The sequence below is a fragment of the Muscardinus avellanarius genome (genome assembly GCF_963383645.1).
Source record: "Muscardinus avellanarius genome assembly, chromosome: 1".
NCBI classification, from domain to species: Eukaryota; Metazoa; Chordata; class Mammalia; order Rodentia; family Gliridae; genus Muscardinus; species Muscardinus avellanarius.
This window is the reverse complement of record NC_137786.1, coordinates 146,722,580-146,740,512: the sequence shown is the minus strand read 5'-3', so window position 1 is coordinate 146,740,512 and position 17,933 is coordinate 146,722,580. Positions and strand designations below refer to the sequence as shown.

Sequence of the window (17,933 nt, the reverse complement as noted above, 5' to 3'; positions counted from 1 at the left end):
CCACGTGTGGTGATGTATGCTTGTAGTATTTGGGAGGATAACAGGTTCGAGGACAGCCTCAGCAATTAAGTGAGGCTCTCAGCAACCTCATGAGACCCTGTTTCCAAATAATAAATAAAAATCAGTCTGGAGGTATAGCTTGAAAATAGAATGTCTTCGGGCTCAATTTCCAGTAAAACACACACACACACACACACACACACACACACACACACACACACTTGAACTAAATATTCTGGAACATGGAAGAACCAATCCCCTATTCTGATACCAAATGCCCTACAAAATAGATTGGGACAGTGTTCAGATACTACTTGATTTCACCTTAAAGGTCTGTATCACTAAATCTAAGGTTTAGGACCAAAAACATGAAGAAAATAAACTCCATTGATGAGTTTAAATCTGAACTTATGCTTTTATGAATAATACCAGAAAAATAGAACATGTTTAAGTGTCAAAAAAAAAAAACCCACAGGCTAAAAGGTCTTAAAGTCACTTATGCTTGTACTGGAGTTTGGTTTAGTTTTGTGTTTGTTTTTTTTTTTAACATAGGATCACAACCCAGTAGAAACAAGTCCCTTTGGGCTTATGAACTATTTTAAGTTTAACTTTATTCAACAATTTTTGAAATGTTTATCTTGATATAATTTCAAGTTTAGAGAAAAGTTGCAAAAATATCCTATACACCTTTACCAAGTTTCATAAATTTATTAACAATTTGCCTTGTTTACTTTTTTATCTCCCCCGTCTTTATATACATACACAAAGAAACACCATGTAAGAGTAAGTACTAGACATTGCACCTCTTAACCCCTAAATATTTCAGTGCATTTCAATGCAGTACTACTATCTTTTAATCTTCAGCCCATATACAAACATTGATTATTGTCCCAAAAATTTCCTTTAAAACATATTTTTTCCTTATTCCAGAACTAGTGTAGATCACTCTTTGTACTAGTGTGTCTTTTATCCTTAGTTTCCTTTCCTCCAGGACATTTTCTCAGCCTCTTTTTCTTTGTAAACATATTTCTTGGTTATCTGTCCTGCCAGGCACTCTGGCCTTGGTGATGTGACTACAAAAAAATCAGTGGCTGATCACTAAGTGCCCAAAGTCAATTTGAAGAGAAAGCCATGCAAAAAATTTAAGAAATAAGCTATGATAAAATATAAGCTAGACTTTTCTTGTTTTATCAGCTCTAAATTCTTACTTTATGGACTTCTTTTTCTATCGCTCATTTGGAACTATGAAAATATTTCCATAGCCAGAATCATCATTAGCAATAGATATTTATAATTTTTTTAATTCAAAGAATTGGCTGAAGTAAAATAGTATGATATACATGTACATGTAAGTGTTTACATGATATACATGTACATGTGTTTACATGTACATGAAGTATTTAATACACAGAAATGGTTCTTTTAACATGTTACCATTTATTTTCAGAAACAGAAAAATGTGAAATGCTACAGACAGTTGATCTTATTTTCTGTAATTAGGAAAACTATATTCAAGTTCAACCTATGTTGTTTTTAAGCTAAGTGATTTGGAGTAAGGAACTTATACCCTGGGCCTAAATTACAGTGTCTGTAAAATGGGAATAATAATACCATGGAGTAGGCATAAAATAATACTTGTAAAAGTTTATATAGCCGGGCGTGGTGGCGCACGCTTGTAATCCCTGCGTTTGGGAGGCAGAGACAGGAGGATTGTGTGGGTTCGAAGCCAGCCGCACTGGCTTAAGAGACCCTGCTTCCAAATAAAAAATATAAAATAGGTCTGGGATGTAGCCTAGAGCTAGAACAGCTTCCAGGAATTCCAGTACCACAAAAAAAAGTTCTTATAAATAGCCGGGAGTGGTGGCGCACGCTTGTAATCCCCATTTGGGAGGCAAAGACAGGGGGATTATGCAGGTTCAAAGCCAGCTGCGCTGGCTTAAGAGACCATGTTTCCAAATTTTTTTTTTAAAAAAGTATAAAATAGGTCTGCGAATGTAGCCCAGAGGTAGGAGGGTTTCCAGGAACCCCAGTACCACCAAAAAAAAAAAAAGTTCATATAAGTAGTAAAGTATTATATAACGTGTCTGTGTCTATGTCTGTGTGTGTGTGTGTGTGTGTGTGTGTATGTGTGTGTGTGTGTGTGTGTGTGTGTGTGTGTGTGAGAGAGAGAGAGAGAGAGAGAGAGAGAGAGGCGGGGGAGAGGGAGAGAGAGAGAGAGAGAGAGAGAGAGAGAGAGAGAGAGAAGAAAAAAATGTAAATGAGAAAAAGCTTAAGGATAAATTTGTTTCTGGTACTGGGGATGGAACCCAGGGCTGCTCCACCAGTAAGATACTTTTACTTTTACTTTGAGATAGGGTCTCATTAAGTTGACTAGACTGGCTTCAACCCTATGATCCTCCCTTCTTGACTTTCCAAATAGTAGGATTACAGGTGTGCACCACCATACCTGGCTAAGTGTTTTTCCTGACAGGTTCTTAACTTGTCACTAGAGAAGTTTTGAATCCCAGATCTCCCAACCTTTGGAATGGTGCTTCTGCTTCTCTTTGGAATGGCTCTTCCAGTGGCTATAGCCAAGCATCCTTGGCTGCTGGAGAAGTTCTTTAGCTTGTGTCCTGTGATGCTCATTCATTTTTAAACTAACAGGCAGGATGGCAGACAGTACATGCGCCTCACTGTCAAATCTTCCCAGCTAGCACAGGCCTGTTACATGGAGGACACTCAACAAATATCTGCAGAATAGATGAGCACCAGTTGGGACCCTGTGCAGACCACTGATACAGCCACACGGCCTCCCTCTTAAGAAAATCACTACTCAAACATCAATGAAGAAACCTGAGCTTCCATCAACCTCCTCCATATGAAGAGAGATATATATATTTTTATTTATTCCTGGAGCTCTAAATCTGGAAGTACCACTGAAATGACACAAATACTACAATCATATAGAACACATATGGGAATTGATTAGAGTAATTAAAATTATTATCATTAGCACATGATTATTTAAGCCCTTCCTGCAGTCTTTTCATCCCACTATCTTCTTTTTCTTCACAGCATATATCACTCTGAAGAAGTCCTATTTGTTATGTTTGTGTTATTTTCACTGTCTGCCTTCCTACTTTCTGTGTGTGTGTGTGTGTGTGTGTGTGTGTGTGTGTGTGTGTGTGTGGTACTGGGGTTCCTGGAAGCCCTTCTACCTCCAGGCTACACTCCCAGACCTATTTTTTTATATATTTTAATTTGGAAACAATGTGTCTTAAGCCAGCTGGCTTCGAACCTGCATGATCCTCCTGTCTCCGCCTCCCAAGAGCAGGGATGACAAGTGTGCGCCACCATGTCTGGCTGCCTTCCTGCTTTCTATTCCTCTCCCTACTGATCATCAGTACCTTGAAAACTTCCTGAAAACAGAAGATACTCAATAAATATTTTCCCTAAAGGAAAATGTACTTGAAAATGATTCCTCTGGCCTGGCATGGTGACACACATCTGTAATCCAAGTACTTGGGAGGTGGAGACAAAAAGACTACAGCTTCCAAGGCAGCCTGAACAAAGTAATGATGCCCTCAACAACTTAAAGATAAACCGTTTCAAAAAAATAAGAAAACAGACTGATGTTATAGCTCATAGGTAGAAATCCTCTGGGTTAAATCCTAAGGAAGGAAAGAAGAAAGAGAAGGAAAGGAGGGAATTAGAGAGGGAAGGGAAAGGGAGGGAAACCATTTCTCTAATGGGCCAAGCATTTCCTTTAAAACATTATGCACAAACATACCTGCTTTAATAAACATTTTCCTGCAGTTAATACAATAAACTAGCCCATAACACACCAGTGATCCTTTAGAATCCTGAATTAAAGGTTTAAATATCTGCAACAAGCCAAAGTCCCTTGAATGCTAAATTTTTTATTTAAAATATTAACCTGAAATGTGGCACTAAAGCAAAGTTTAATGACAAATTAAGAGAAGCAAACTTTTAAATATTTGGCAGATGTATGTTGATGCTTTTTTTTAAAATTAAAGTTGAATATTGAAAATCAGTAAAAGAACAGTTGTAAAAAAGAGGTCAATGAAAATTACCCTGAGGTACTAAACTAAATGAAGAAATGGGAAATTTTTCTTAGAATGCTGTGAAGAAGTATATAGAATCAGTGGTGCATAACAGTATACTAGCTGTCCACAACAGATAAAACGAGCCAGACATGGTGGTACACATTCGTAATCCCAGTATTTGGGAGGCTGAGACAGGAGGATCACAGGTTCACAGCCAGCCTTGGCAATGCTGCGAGGTGAACGAGTCACAGGAGGAACTCTAGAGGAGGAAGGAGAAATTATAGATGAGCAAATAAGGCGACCTACCCGAAAGGGATGAGATGGAAAAAAGGGAAATTTCCTAATGTACATCCACAAACGTACCAAGTCAATCAGTAAGCCAAACAGAAGGGAGGTCAGAGGGAATGGGGTGGGAACTGGGGGAGGGCTGAATAAGTGATATGTGTATGTATGCCTCTATCATCTTGTACCCATTAAAATACATGGCTATAATATACCAATATAAGAAAAGAAACTTAGTGACACTCTGTTTCCAAATAAAGAAATTAAAAATTTGGCTGGGGGCATAGCTTAAAGGTAGAATAATGCATCTAGGTTCAATCCTCAATACCAAATAAATGATGAAATAAAACTAATTTATATCGCAGAGAAATTTTCCATTATTTCTAAATCTATGACTTTTTTTCTTCACACTGGAAAATTACCATTTATCTTCTAAAGTTAAGATCAGACTTAGAAGAAATATAAGAAAAGGCACAATACAACAAGCATTGGAGGTTTCAGCTCAAACAAATTTGAAGCTGATCTCACGTTAAGTCCCATTATGGGGAACATAAATAGGTAAAGAAAACTGTAAGACACCTATAAAAATCATTCACGATACATAATGATCCACAGCTTCCCAGAGGGAAAATATAATGTATGAGGATATTAAGTCAACCAGGCTCACAGAAAACAAATCAAAGGAGATTAATATTTTTGCTTTTGAAAAACGGCCTAAAACTGAGATAATAAAGGGAGTTCATCATATACATAATGTCGTAATTTGAATAACATATTAATTGTGACTCATAAAACTTTACTCAACTAATTAGCTTAAATAAACTGCAGGCTAAATGCTGTGAAGAGCACTTAAAATTGAAGATTTGAACTCCAATTCCATGTTGTTAAGAATAGTACTTCATCTAGCATAGAACTTAGGATGCCTTTCTAATCTTACTTAAATTTTTTATTAATTGCTGGAGGAATTAAATAGCATATTATTAGAATTCATAGATAAGTCATGGTTGAGTTTTATAATGAAGAACAGTGAAACAGTGACATAACATAATAGATAAAACAAATGACACCCATGAGCAAGAAATAATCAATTTAATTAAGAAAAGTCGGCCAGGCATGATGGCACAAGTTTGTAATCCCAGCAATGGGGAGGTGAGACTGGAAGATCACGGTTCAGGGACAGCTGCAGCTAATTAGAGAGGCCCTTCACAACTCAGTGAGACCTTGTTTCAAAAAATTTTAAAAAAAGACTAAAATATAGGGCTGGGAGTGTAGCTCAGAGGTAGAATGTCCCTGGGTTTCATCCCCAGTACCACAAAAAAAAAAAAAAGGAAAAAGAAAAAGAAAGTCATTAAACTAAAAGGAAAAGGGTGAGAAGAAGGGGAGGTGGCATGTTCTCCTGAACTAATAAATTCAAAAGAAATAACGATAAAATTAGCATTTAAAAAAGCAGATATAAGTCCGGCATGGTGGTGCATATGTGTAATCCCAGCGCTTGGGAGGCTGAGACAGGAGGATTGCACAGGTTCAAAGCCAGCCTCAGCTACTTTGTGAGGCTCTCAGAAACTTAGTGAGACCCTGTTTCCAAATAAATTATAAAAAATAGGGCTGAGGGTCCAGCTCGGAGGTAGAAAGCACCTGGATTCCAGTCCCCCAGTACCACCAAATAAATAAATAAATAAGAAAATATATCACATTACTATAAATTCATTCGAGCTATGAGTTTAATGTATAATATGATTATATTATATTTATGACTATATAAACATACACATCATGTTTTTTCCACAGTATGGAAAGAATAAACTTCTTTTTAGCTCAGGGAAAAACCAAAAATAACCATTGCTCTTTTTCAGTAAAGTGGGTAAGGAGTCAATAAATAATGCACAGACCCTTTCATCTACATCTCAAAGTCCAAACCTGTCTTTACCACTAACAGATGTGGAGACCTGATGCAAGCAGCCTGACCTATCTAGCCTTCCTTTTCTTCTGCTCTACAACAGAGGTGTTTTGCTTTGATTTTTTTATGTTAGGAATTTTACAGATATTAAATGGTACTGATATTATCACCTGAAAAAAGATACACAGGATAGTGTTTAAGAAACATGATAATCCTGCTATAAAAATAAACTGAGTAATAAAAGTTTTAGTTAAGTTTGACTTACTGGCCACTGATAGTACTGAAAGGAATCATAGCTTTCCTCTAGATATCTTATACTTTCAACAACTCTAACAGATAGAATCCCACTGGTCATAGTCCTTCAAAATTATACCCAAATTTCTAAAATATTTATATTTTCACTGCATAATATCATCTAACCAACTCCAAGGACTTATTTTTACTAAACTCAAAGAAAGGTTTAGTATCATGGACAATGGTGCTATTAACTAATGGATGTTTTAAGCAGTTTATAAATTCAGTCATAAAATTTTGGGAAAGGACTGAGACTGTCAAAACATGAAAGCAAAATTCTTAATTATAGCTTGTATGTGTTTAAATCATAAGGAGATAGCAGGTTCTATTTTTGTTCATTAAAAGTAAAAGGGAAAGGCACATATATTAGAATGCTAAAATAAAATAGTCTGACAACCCTAATCTCCAAAGATGATGGAGGACAACAAAAGTCTCATTCATTGCTGCTGAGGAGTCAATGGTAGTCATTAGTAAGACACACTGGGGGCTTCTTCTGAAGTTAAACAGTATAGCAATTGCACTCCTAAGTATTGACCTGATTTAAAAACTTAGCCTACATAAAATCTGCAACTGAGTGATTACAGCAGGTTCATTCACAACTACCATTTGTCAAATACAAGTAAGTATACCAAGCACACTTTGAAAAAGAAATGAGCTAAATGCAACACCATAACAAATCTGAAAATTTGGAGCATGAAGATGACTGCGTGTCATGAGCATGAGAGGGATAATGACATGAGAATTGCAGTCTAAAGACTGAAAGACGGCATGAAGTAGTGGAAAGAGTAAATTGTTTGGTATTGGGCCAAACTAGATTTAAATCTTGCCTCTGGCTTGGTATGGTGACACACAACAATAATCCCAGTACTTTGGAGGCTGAGACAGGAAGATCACAGGTTAAAGGCCAGCCTCAGCAACTTAGTGAGGCCCTATTTCAAAATAAAAAAATAAGATAAGGCTAAGGATATAATTCAAAGATAGAATGGCCCTGGGTTCAATATACAGTACATAAAAAAATAAAATAAAAATAAATCCTGTCTCTGTGGCTTATTAATCTGACCACAGGAGTTAACAATGAGTCAATCTTGCAAAATATATTTCCTCACCTAAAAAATATGAGCAACATTTACTTCCCAGGTCTTATTCTGTGACTATTCAGTAATAGTATGAATAAACATTTATGTTTGTCACATATCAGGCTGTTATAAGTTCTTTCTATAAGTTAACTTGTTTAACTTTCCTAGCAACTCTGAGAAAATATGTTTTTCTTATTTTATAAATAATAAATGTGAACTATACAAAATAGAGTAGGCTACTTCTCTAAAACTGAACTGGGTTTTTTTATGTTTTTATTATTTTCATTGTAGTCATATATCTTAATGAGGCTACTTCTCTAAAACTGAACTGGGTTTTTTATGTTTTTATTATTTTCATTGTAGTCATATATCTTAATGAGGTACAAGATGGTAGAAGAATACATGCACCCATCACTCATTTAGCCCTTCCTCAATTCACCCCGTTCCCTCCCCTTTCCTCCTTCTCATGTTTGGCTTAGTGATTGGCTTTGATATGTCTATGAATGTACCTCTTGTACATTAGGAAAAATCCACTGAAAATAAAATCCAGAAAACACTTCCACTCAGGATATTCCACAAAAATTAAAATACATAGAAATAAATCTAACCAAAGGGTAAAAGACCTCTAAAAAGAAAATTATAAGACACTGAACAGCCGGACGTGGTGGCACACGCTTGTAATCCCCGCACTTGGGAGGCGGAGACAGGAGGATCGCGCAGGTTTGAAGCCAGCCTCGCTGGCTTAAGAGACCCTGTTTCCAAATAAAAAAATATATAAATGGGTCTGGGAGTGTAGCCCAGAGGTAGAAGGGCTTCCAGGAACCCAAGTACCACAAAAAAAAAAAAAAGACACTGAAAACAGACATCAAAGAAGACATCAGAAGATGGAAAGACCTTCCATGTTCTTGGATAGGCAGAATAAATATAATCAAAATGGCCATTCTTCCAAAAGTGATCTAGAGAGTCAATGCAATAGCCATTAAATTACCAAGGTCATTCCTCACAGACATAAAAAAATCAGTCCTTAAAATCATTTGGAACAACAACATCAAAAAAAAAAAAAACAGAATAGACAAAGGAGTTCTCAGCAACAAAAATCATGCAGGAAAATCACAATACCTGGCTTCAAACTATATTACAAAGGAATAGTAATAAAAATAGCATAGTACTGACACAAAAACTGATAGACAGATGGAGCAGAATAGAAGACTCAGAAACAAATCCACACACTTACAATCAATTGATTTTTGACAAAAGGGCCAAAAACTTGCAATGGAAAAAAGATAATCCCTTCAACAAATGGTGTTGGCAAAACTTAACCATATACAGAAAAGTGGAAATCAATCCCACTTCTTCACCCTGCACAAGAGTCAATTCAAGATAGAAAAAAGACCAAAGACTTGGTAATAAACAAGAGACCTTGCAGCTCCTTGAAGAGGGCATAGGTCCAACACTGCAATACATAGGCACAGGTAAAAAAAAAAATTTCTCAACAAGACCCCAAAGGCACAAGAAACTTAAATGCAGATTAATATGTGGGACTGCATTACACTGAAGAGCTTCTGTAAAGCAATGAAATCTATCAAGAACCTCAACAGAGAGTCAACAGAATGGGAGAAAATTTTTACCAACTATCCCTGTGATCGACAACTAATATCTAGAATATACAGAGAACTCAAGAAACTCAGTACTAAGAAAACAAATAACCCAATCAAAAATTAAAATATGGGCAAGTGAACTAAATAGACACTTCACGAAAAAAGAAATTCAAATGGCCAATAAATGCATGAAAAAATGCCCAACATCATTAGCAATCAGAGAGATGCAAATCAAAACTACCCTGAGATTTCACCTAACTCCAACTAGAATGGCAATCATTCAAAACACAAACAACAACAAATGCTGGCGAGGATGTAGAGAAGTGGAACCTCTAATGCATTGTTGGTAGGTGGGATTGCAAATTAGTGCAACCACTTTGGAAAACAGTATGGAGGATCCTCAGAAGAATGGGAAAAAACTTACATATGATCCAGCAATACCACTTCTTCGTATCTACTCAAAAGAATGAAAATCAAACTGCCAAACTAATGCATGTGCATCTATGTTCATAACTGCACAATTCACCATAGCCAAACTATAAAATCAGCCAAGATGTCCATCAGCAGATGAATGAATTACAAAACTATGGGAGATGTACACAGTGGAATTTTACTCAGCCATAAAGAAAAACACAATTACATCATTTACAGGGAAATGGATAGAACTGGGGAACACTATGCTAAGTGAGATTAGTCAGTCACAAAAATAATAAATTGGATGCTCTCCCTAATATGCGGAAGCTAGGGAGAAAATGGGTCATAAGAGGAACAGTAGACAAAGAAGGAGAAATTAGAGATAAGCAAATAAGGCCTGGGGGGGGGATGGGAAGCAGGAAGAAGAAAAACTTAGCTGTTTTCAATCCATATCATTTACCTGTGCTCGTTCCTCCCAATCACTATAGTAAAATAAAATCTTGACCTTATTTCATCTCTACCATCTTAACTCTAATTCATTTTATTAAAATACTAAAAATAATTACCTTTCACCAAGGAGAAAACTGATCATTTACCAATTTTCCGTTAGAAAAACTATACTGGCAGAATTTACTTGTTGCTATCAGTCTTAATTTACCAATAATAGAAATGAAGCCGGGCGTGGTGGTGCACGCTTGTAATCCCAGCATTCGGGAGGCTGAGACCCAGAGAATCAAGTCCGCGTGGACAGCCTCAGCTACTTAGTGAGGCCCTCTGCAACTCTGTGAGACCCAGTTTAAAAAAAAATAGGGTAGGGGGTGTAGCTCAGTAGTTGAATGCCCCTGGGTACCATCCCCAGACCCACAAAAAAAATTTGTTTAAATTATAATAGAAATGATAAGTGGTTATTGCACCACCTAATTCTCCAAGATGCTAAATATGTTATATATATTTTGATATACTAAATAATTTATATGACTAAGAATGTATCCCAAGAAAACCCCAGAGTAATGGCTTTAATATGAGGCTAATTCTTCACAGTTTTATCACCTATTAAAAGGTTCCTAATGCACATTCTATAAAAGCATATACAAGCTACCATATAAACAACAAATTGTTACTTATAGAATTACAAATTATTACTTACAAAAACACATAACACCACATAAAGCTCCATAGTAGCTAACGATTCTAGAATCTGAGCGCTTCATAAAGGACTCTGATTTCATGGTACTTGAGAGTCTCTGATACTATGAATATATCATAAGGAATAAGCCCCAGAGGTCACCAGCTTCATCCTCCTCCCTAGCGCTTGCCAAAAAAAATAATCCCATGATAACATTACTCCTTATTTTGACATTCAATGTGTCAACTTTTTGAGGAAGATAAAACACCACTCTGACAGAGACCTTTAAAACAGAGAAAATGCTAATGAATGTCTTTTCACAAGCCCCATCCTTCCTCATTATTTTGAGAGAAAACACACTTAGCAAGGGCAGTATAAAATTGTGCTTTGTGCAACACTTCAGCAAAAAATGAATGCTTACAAAATTAGAAGACCTCAGCTTGCTACCATTCATCAGTAAATGAATTAACCTAGGGCCATCATTTATTTGATCTCTGAACTTCTGCGGGATGTCTTTTTCGACACCACTTCCCCCATCCTGTATCTCTTACAGCTCTATAACTGAAACACTCACCTTCCCTTTAATAGCATTAAAACCTGTTAAAACTGAAGGAGTTATAACTGCACTTACATTTAACTCGTTACAGCAGAGAGGACTATACATTTTGTCATCCCTCTTTCTTAACTCTCTCCACTCATTCTCTCTCCCTATAACACTACCCGAATCCAAGGCACAGGATTAAGTGGCAACATTTCAACGGCAAATATGGTGCTGACCCTTTAATTCATGCTTCATCATATCATCCAAGCATACAATTCTCAAGAAAACACTAAATGTCATACTTTATAGGCATATGAACACATTTTTTACTATTTAATTTGAACTAAAAATAGGCTTTGCAGATTATGGCTAAAAAAGGTTTATATTTTTCAGACGACTAAAATTAGACATTTCAGTATGCAAAAGACATTATGTACCAAATAACAAAGTAAATTTAACACTAAAAGCCTTCAGCAGGGAGGGCATTGTTCACAACTATCTTTCTTTACATAATCTTTTCCCAGAGTTTTAAGAACCTCTTTAAAGTCCTCTGCTGCATTATCACCATGATTACCAGAGCACCAAAAGGTGGTGAACAGAAGAGAAGGAGCAGGCTGTACCCAATGTGCCTCACGTATAAGTCATGAGACAGAAAATAGACCCAGTGGTTTCTAAGCTAACAAAAGAGAAATAAATGGGGGAAATAATATCTAGAAACAGTTCTTTCCCATTAATAGCGGGGCATGTAATGAGCATGTATTCCTAGGGAGTACAATGAAAGAATCCAGAGAACAAATGCTAAATGGAGAACGTCTACAAATCTCTAACACAAACCCTCAGACCCTTCCATGCTTTCTTCTTTCTTCCCTCTTTTGGTACTGAATATTGAACCCATAGGCACTCTACCTCCAAGCTATAGCCCCAGCACTTATTATTTTTTTCTTGACACAGGATTTCAGTCCTAAGGTCTCAATAAGTTGCTGAGGCAGGCCTGGAACTTGCAATCCTCCGGTCTCAGCCTCCCAAGTACTAGAATTACAGGCATCCAGCACCACACCCAACTTCTCTCCCTTTCTTCAAGTCCCCATTTTCATTCTATATCACCCTAACCTCAAACTTCAACTTGATAGTCTAGTAAATGGCCAATCTGTCTACAGAAGTTTATACCAAACACATAGTAAATGTCATTTTGGAAGGAGAAAATTTTGTTTCTGTGATCATATTTACTGACTTAGGGGTTCAAGTCTTTCTCGATGGTAGGTAAAGTATAAGCAGCCAACAAACAAGTGAATAATTAAATGTATGTCCAGTCTCTACTACAACCTTAACAAGGTTTAAAAGTAAAGTGAAAGACATAGGTATTTACCAATCTGTATCCACTAATAGTCTAAACACACTCCCATAAGGTGATTAAACCATCAGAGAAAGTCCAGCCATCATTTCTCTTAGCTCAGTTGAAATCGTATTTCTTTATGCCCCTCCCTAAATCCCTCCTCCCCCTAAGACTTATTTCCTTAGAAGAATTTCTTCTGTCCATCAAATTAATCAATTCTTTGATTCTCATAAATGATTATATAAGAGAATTTAAATGTATTTTTTAATGATGAAACTTTAACAAGCCAAAGAGTAATCATAGTTCATTGGCTTGTTAAAAAAAGGATTCCATTGAATATGGCCAGTACCGATATCTTTGCTCTGAGAGAGTCTACATTTCAAGAGTTATGAAAGGACAGTATTCAAAAGCAAACAGCTACCTCTTAGGCATATGATCACACACTGGATCAAGGCCAATAGCTGATCAACAAGTGACAGGCATTTGGGTTCATTCTTCACAGATCTAAATTTTAAAAGACTATGCTTTAAAACTTAGCCAGGCGTGGTGGCGCACGCTTGTAATCCCCGCGCTTGGGAGGCGGAGACAGGAGGATCGCGCAGGTTCGAAGCCAGCCGCGCTGGCTTAAGAGACCCTGTTTCCAAAAATAAAAAATAGGTCTGGGAGTGTAGCCCAGAGGTAGAAGGGCTTCCAGGAACCCCAGTACCACCAAAAAAAAAAAAAAAAAAAAAAAAACTTTAAGACAACTTACCATTACTAGAGTAGGAAAAAAATCAGAGCTAATATCTCTTTTCTAGGAACAGTTAATATTTATGGAAATCTAAGCCCTATCATAGAGTCACCTTTGAAATCATAAGCACTTAAACTGACTCTCTAATATTAGTAGGTTTTTCTAATATCACTGCCTGCTGAGTTTTGGGGTTTTTTTGAGGTTTTGTTTTTGTTTTTTCTCACTACCTATGCTGCATCCCAAGGTAGTTTTTGAAGGGCAAATAAGCTGTTCTGGGCTTACAGTGTCCCCAGGTGGCTACCATATGAAATTGTCTGACTCAGGTTTCTTCTCTGAGAATTCCACACTCATTTACAAATCACAGCTCAGAGGCCTTTAGCACTCCCTATACGTATATTATCTTTTAACACTTCCTACACCCTCTAACTCAGTATTCTCAAGGTGGAGAACATGAGAAAAGGAGATGTGAAGGTCAAGGAAACATTTAGAAATGGAATAAGGAACAACTTTTCAAAATATTAAACATCTCATCACAGAGATTCTGATACATCTCTCTTAGCAGGGCATCATCTTATCCTACCCTTTAAAAATCATCATGTGTCAAGACAAATAAATGTTACTCATAGGTTTCTCTCAAAAATGGAAACTAGAGAGTAATTGGGATACAAGAGGGACTTTATATAGTGGAGAAAAAAAAAAAAAAACAGTGGAGCAGTCAAGGTAGTCTATGTCTCCAGGAGGGAGGGAAGCAGGGTGAAGAGAGAATTAATGAAAGAAATCTTTCCATGGACCTTGTGTACATACGAAAGAATACCAATGTCAATTTCAATATTGTGCAGGATGAAGAGGAAGGAGCCAGGGGAAAGCTCACCAAGTGCTGTGTACATTTATGTCACTTTCACTCTGAACTGCATTATGATGTGAGACTACAGTGCACCAACAGAATATGTAAAAACAATAAAAATTAAAAAGGTCAAAAAATGAAAAAACAAAAACTTGAAACAGCTCTTGGCTAACGTCCAACCCCACTCAATCCCTTTATTCCGACTTTATATTTTCCAATGAGGTTAACTTTGGTAGTATGATACCCGTTGGCACTGCAGTAAGATTGAAGTAAATGAATATTTGGCCTTCAGATCACTGTTTACTACTGTTTTGCACCATATCATAGACAAATCACTTTATCTATATATCTCTCCTCATAAAAGGTCTGTTTTCTTATTATGATATTTTACATTTACAAAAGTTACTTAAGATGAAAAGATAGTCATTGGTAGCTGGAGTGTCAAAGAAGACTCTCTCTCTCTCTCTCTCTCTCTCTCTCTCTCTCTCTCTCTCTCTGAGAATCAGGCATGTTTAGAAAAATCTGGTCACTCGTAGTTTAAGATCACCCAAAATCAATTTGTAGGAGGAATTCAGACATCTCCAGGGAAAGCACTTTCCATAAAGAAAAAGCATAACAGGAAAACCAGTTTGCACCAGTCTCCATCACCTGATTCTTAAGGAGTGGTCATTCTGCTTTCTGTAGGGAAGCAGTCACTAAGCTTTGCTGATCTCACCACCACCACCACCATTAGCACTCCATGTTTCCCGTTCTCAGTCATAAGAAAAAAGGAGGATTCCAGAAAGAAAAAGAAAAAACTGAAAGGGATACTTTTCACTAAAATCCTCTGTCAGACATCAGGGTAAAAGGTGTTCCTGTGATACCATCTATTTTTTTATAGAATATACAAGAACTTCAGACAGTATAGCCTTGTTATAATACCCTAGGTCTGCATAATTCCATGCATTTTTAGCAATACTTTTAGCCATGTTACAATCATCCAAACACAGAAGATGTATGTTAGTTATCTTCAAAATACACATTCACCGATCCCAAGCAATGAAGCAGGGCACCACAGTAGATGATCTGCTTCATTGACATAGTCACAGAAGTGACCATTGAGTTGTGGAATTAACCATAAGTAAATGTGAGCCACCCTCCAGCCCCACCAGGGCCTCCCAGGAATAACATAATATGACTTGGAGAAAAAGAAAGATCCCACATTCCAGCCAAGGGTGAAGATCAGAGAACATGGACTACATGAGGCTAACACCACAAATATGTGACTATTTGGAAAACTTTCCCTGGAATACAAGTATTTTTTTTGTTATAATGGTTTGTAATCTGCAATTAAATGGCATGCATATAATTTTCACACAAACATCTTCAAGACTGTTAAAATTAAATCACTGAAGACAAGGGCTTGGTGTTAGCCTTTTTCTCCAAGTCTTTCTTACATAGTAAGAAATGAAACATTTATAAACCTTCACTTGCCCTCCTACCCCTCCTTTCTTCTCTTTCAATCATATAAATAGATAGTTAATATACCGAGTATATTAGCAGTACACTGAAGAATTCCTGAGACATCTTCAATTTCTTCCTTGCTGGAATGGTCTGCATAGGAGCATCTGTTAGAGATATTGTGGAAATTCTTTTCTGCATCCCTATAACTGAGAATAAAATAAAATTAGCACATGGCAAAAATTTTAAAGTGTCTTCAAATGCTCTCAAATACACATGCACATGCACACAGTCTATGCTTCCAGGGTAATCACATTTTAAGATAACCAAACATTCAGAAATAATTGTAGCATAACCCACCATTGCCATCAGGATTAGTAGTGTTGACTTGAACTGTAGGCAATTGTTTAATAAGAAGGCTGATTATAAAAGAGAGAGATGAGACAAACCAAGACATATATCAGATTTGTGTAGCTAATATATCCCTATCTGAGCACACCTTTCCTGGTGGTAATCTGTTTCCATAAAGAAGCTGCCTAGAAAAATAAATCTTGCACATACTAATTTGGTTCACTGGTACTTAACTGTGTTGAAAGTACATACACTACAACCTACATCACAATAGAAAAAATATTAGCATGGTGTATGGATAACAAATAAATACATAAATGCATTGTTCAGAGCCTGGCAGAATTTGAGTCATGTTCTTACCATTTCCTATCTGTTAGACTTGCCTGGGGAAAATAACCTAATTACTATTAGTATAATTCTCTGCCCTCAAATAATAAAGGTACTTCCTAGAATTCCTGTGAGGACTAAATGACACAATGCTGATGCAACTGGATATTGGCTGGGACTTTTCTAGTTGCCTCTAAACAAGAAATAAAACATCAAAACTGAGGACAATGGGGACCAAATGCTCCCATGTTCCAAATGTGTAGCCAAGAAGACCAGAAACCTCCTTCAGGATTTCAGAGGCAGATAAATGGCCATTGCCACTGTCACCCTGCAGTCGGTTCACAGAAGACAGAAGCAAAGAAATAGAAAGAATACAAAAGGAATCGCCAAAGTGAGTCCCTGGCCTAATAACAGCTTGCTATTGTGTTTCCCCCCTTCTCTCTGAGAAAAAGATAGAACAGAAGTGTTCCCTAAAGAAGCCCATTTAGGGAGAGGGGTCACTAGCTGGTAGAGTTGAGAAGGTGGGTACCTCATTCTCGAAAGAAAATCTTCAGAGGCCGGGGATTTTCTAATCATCCACCCATCCCTGAATAGAGCAAAAGCTTCGAGAGAGAGTTATTGATGTGTAAAAAAAAATATATATATATAATAAATTTGGGAGAAACCTATGGGCCCACCATTTGGCAAGGCAAAAATATGTTTCCCAGCCGGGCGTGGTGGCGCACGCTTGTAATCCCAGCATTCAGGAGGCTGAGACCAGAGGAGCACGGTTTGCGGACAGCCTCAGCTACTAAGTGAGGCCCTCTGCAACTCAGTGAGACCTGGTTTCAAAATAAAGAATAAAAAAAATAAATAGGTCTGAGGGTATAGCTTGGAAGTCAAATGCCCCTGGGTTCCATCCCCAGAACCGCTAAAAAAAAAAAAAAAAAAAAATGTTTCCCATGGGTTAAAGAAATGCCACTAATGAGAGGGGAGCTTGAGCTATCGAAGCATCCTGATGCTTTCCCATGCCAAAAGCTGCAGCTAGGGACAAGGATTCTTCTAGCAACACTGTGGGGTACAGTCCTCCAGGGCAGAAGCTGGAGCATCTGAAGCTGTCAGGAGGAATCCCACACGTTCACCTCAATGAGGAAATCAGAGCCAGGAGATGACTGCTAGGAATGCTAGTGAATTCAGAAAGACTTCTGCCATTTTCCATTTCAATTCTGTCTGACACAACACATAAGAAGAGAAAGGGACCTGGGAAGGAGAAACCGGGAGTAGTGAAAAGCCACATCGGAACTTCTCTCCATTGTCCTCCAAGCCCCTCAGGCCAAGGTCTGACCCAGGCAGAGAGGGGAATGAAAGTTAAACTGGATATGAGATTGAAGATTAAAACTGGCCTGAAGAAAATTTTATAATCTTTAATAAAAGTATTTAGCAAAGAAAGGAATCTATCCAAGCAAGTATCAAAAGAGATTCATCTTAGCAAGATTCAAGTGACTGGAGAAAAATAATAAAATGTTTCCATGTCTGTACACAACCTCACCCAGATGAGACTTGAGTAAACTAGTAAGGCAGATTATTACTATAGTTTCTACAAGGCAAAAATCACTCAGTTAGAGGAGGAATAGGGAGCATTGACATTAAACACA

General features: G+C 37.2%; 1 protein-coding gene across 1 annotated transcript in view; it reads right to left on the bottom strand.

The window, feature by feature from the left end:
• Positions 1–17,933, bottom strand: part of GUCY1A2 (guanylate cyclase 1 soluble subunit alpha 2) — a gene marked incomplete at both ends in the record, with an annotated part of 320,738 nt that overhangs the window by 265,045 nt on the left and 37,760 nt on the right. Inside the window, one exon of the mRNA XM_080711024.1 lies at positions 15,709–15,830. Coding sequence (XP_080567150.1) covers positions 15,709–15,830 — 122 coding nt within the window. The remainder of the gene's footprint in view (positions 1–15,708; positions 15,831–17,933) is intronic.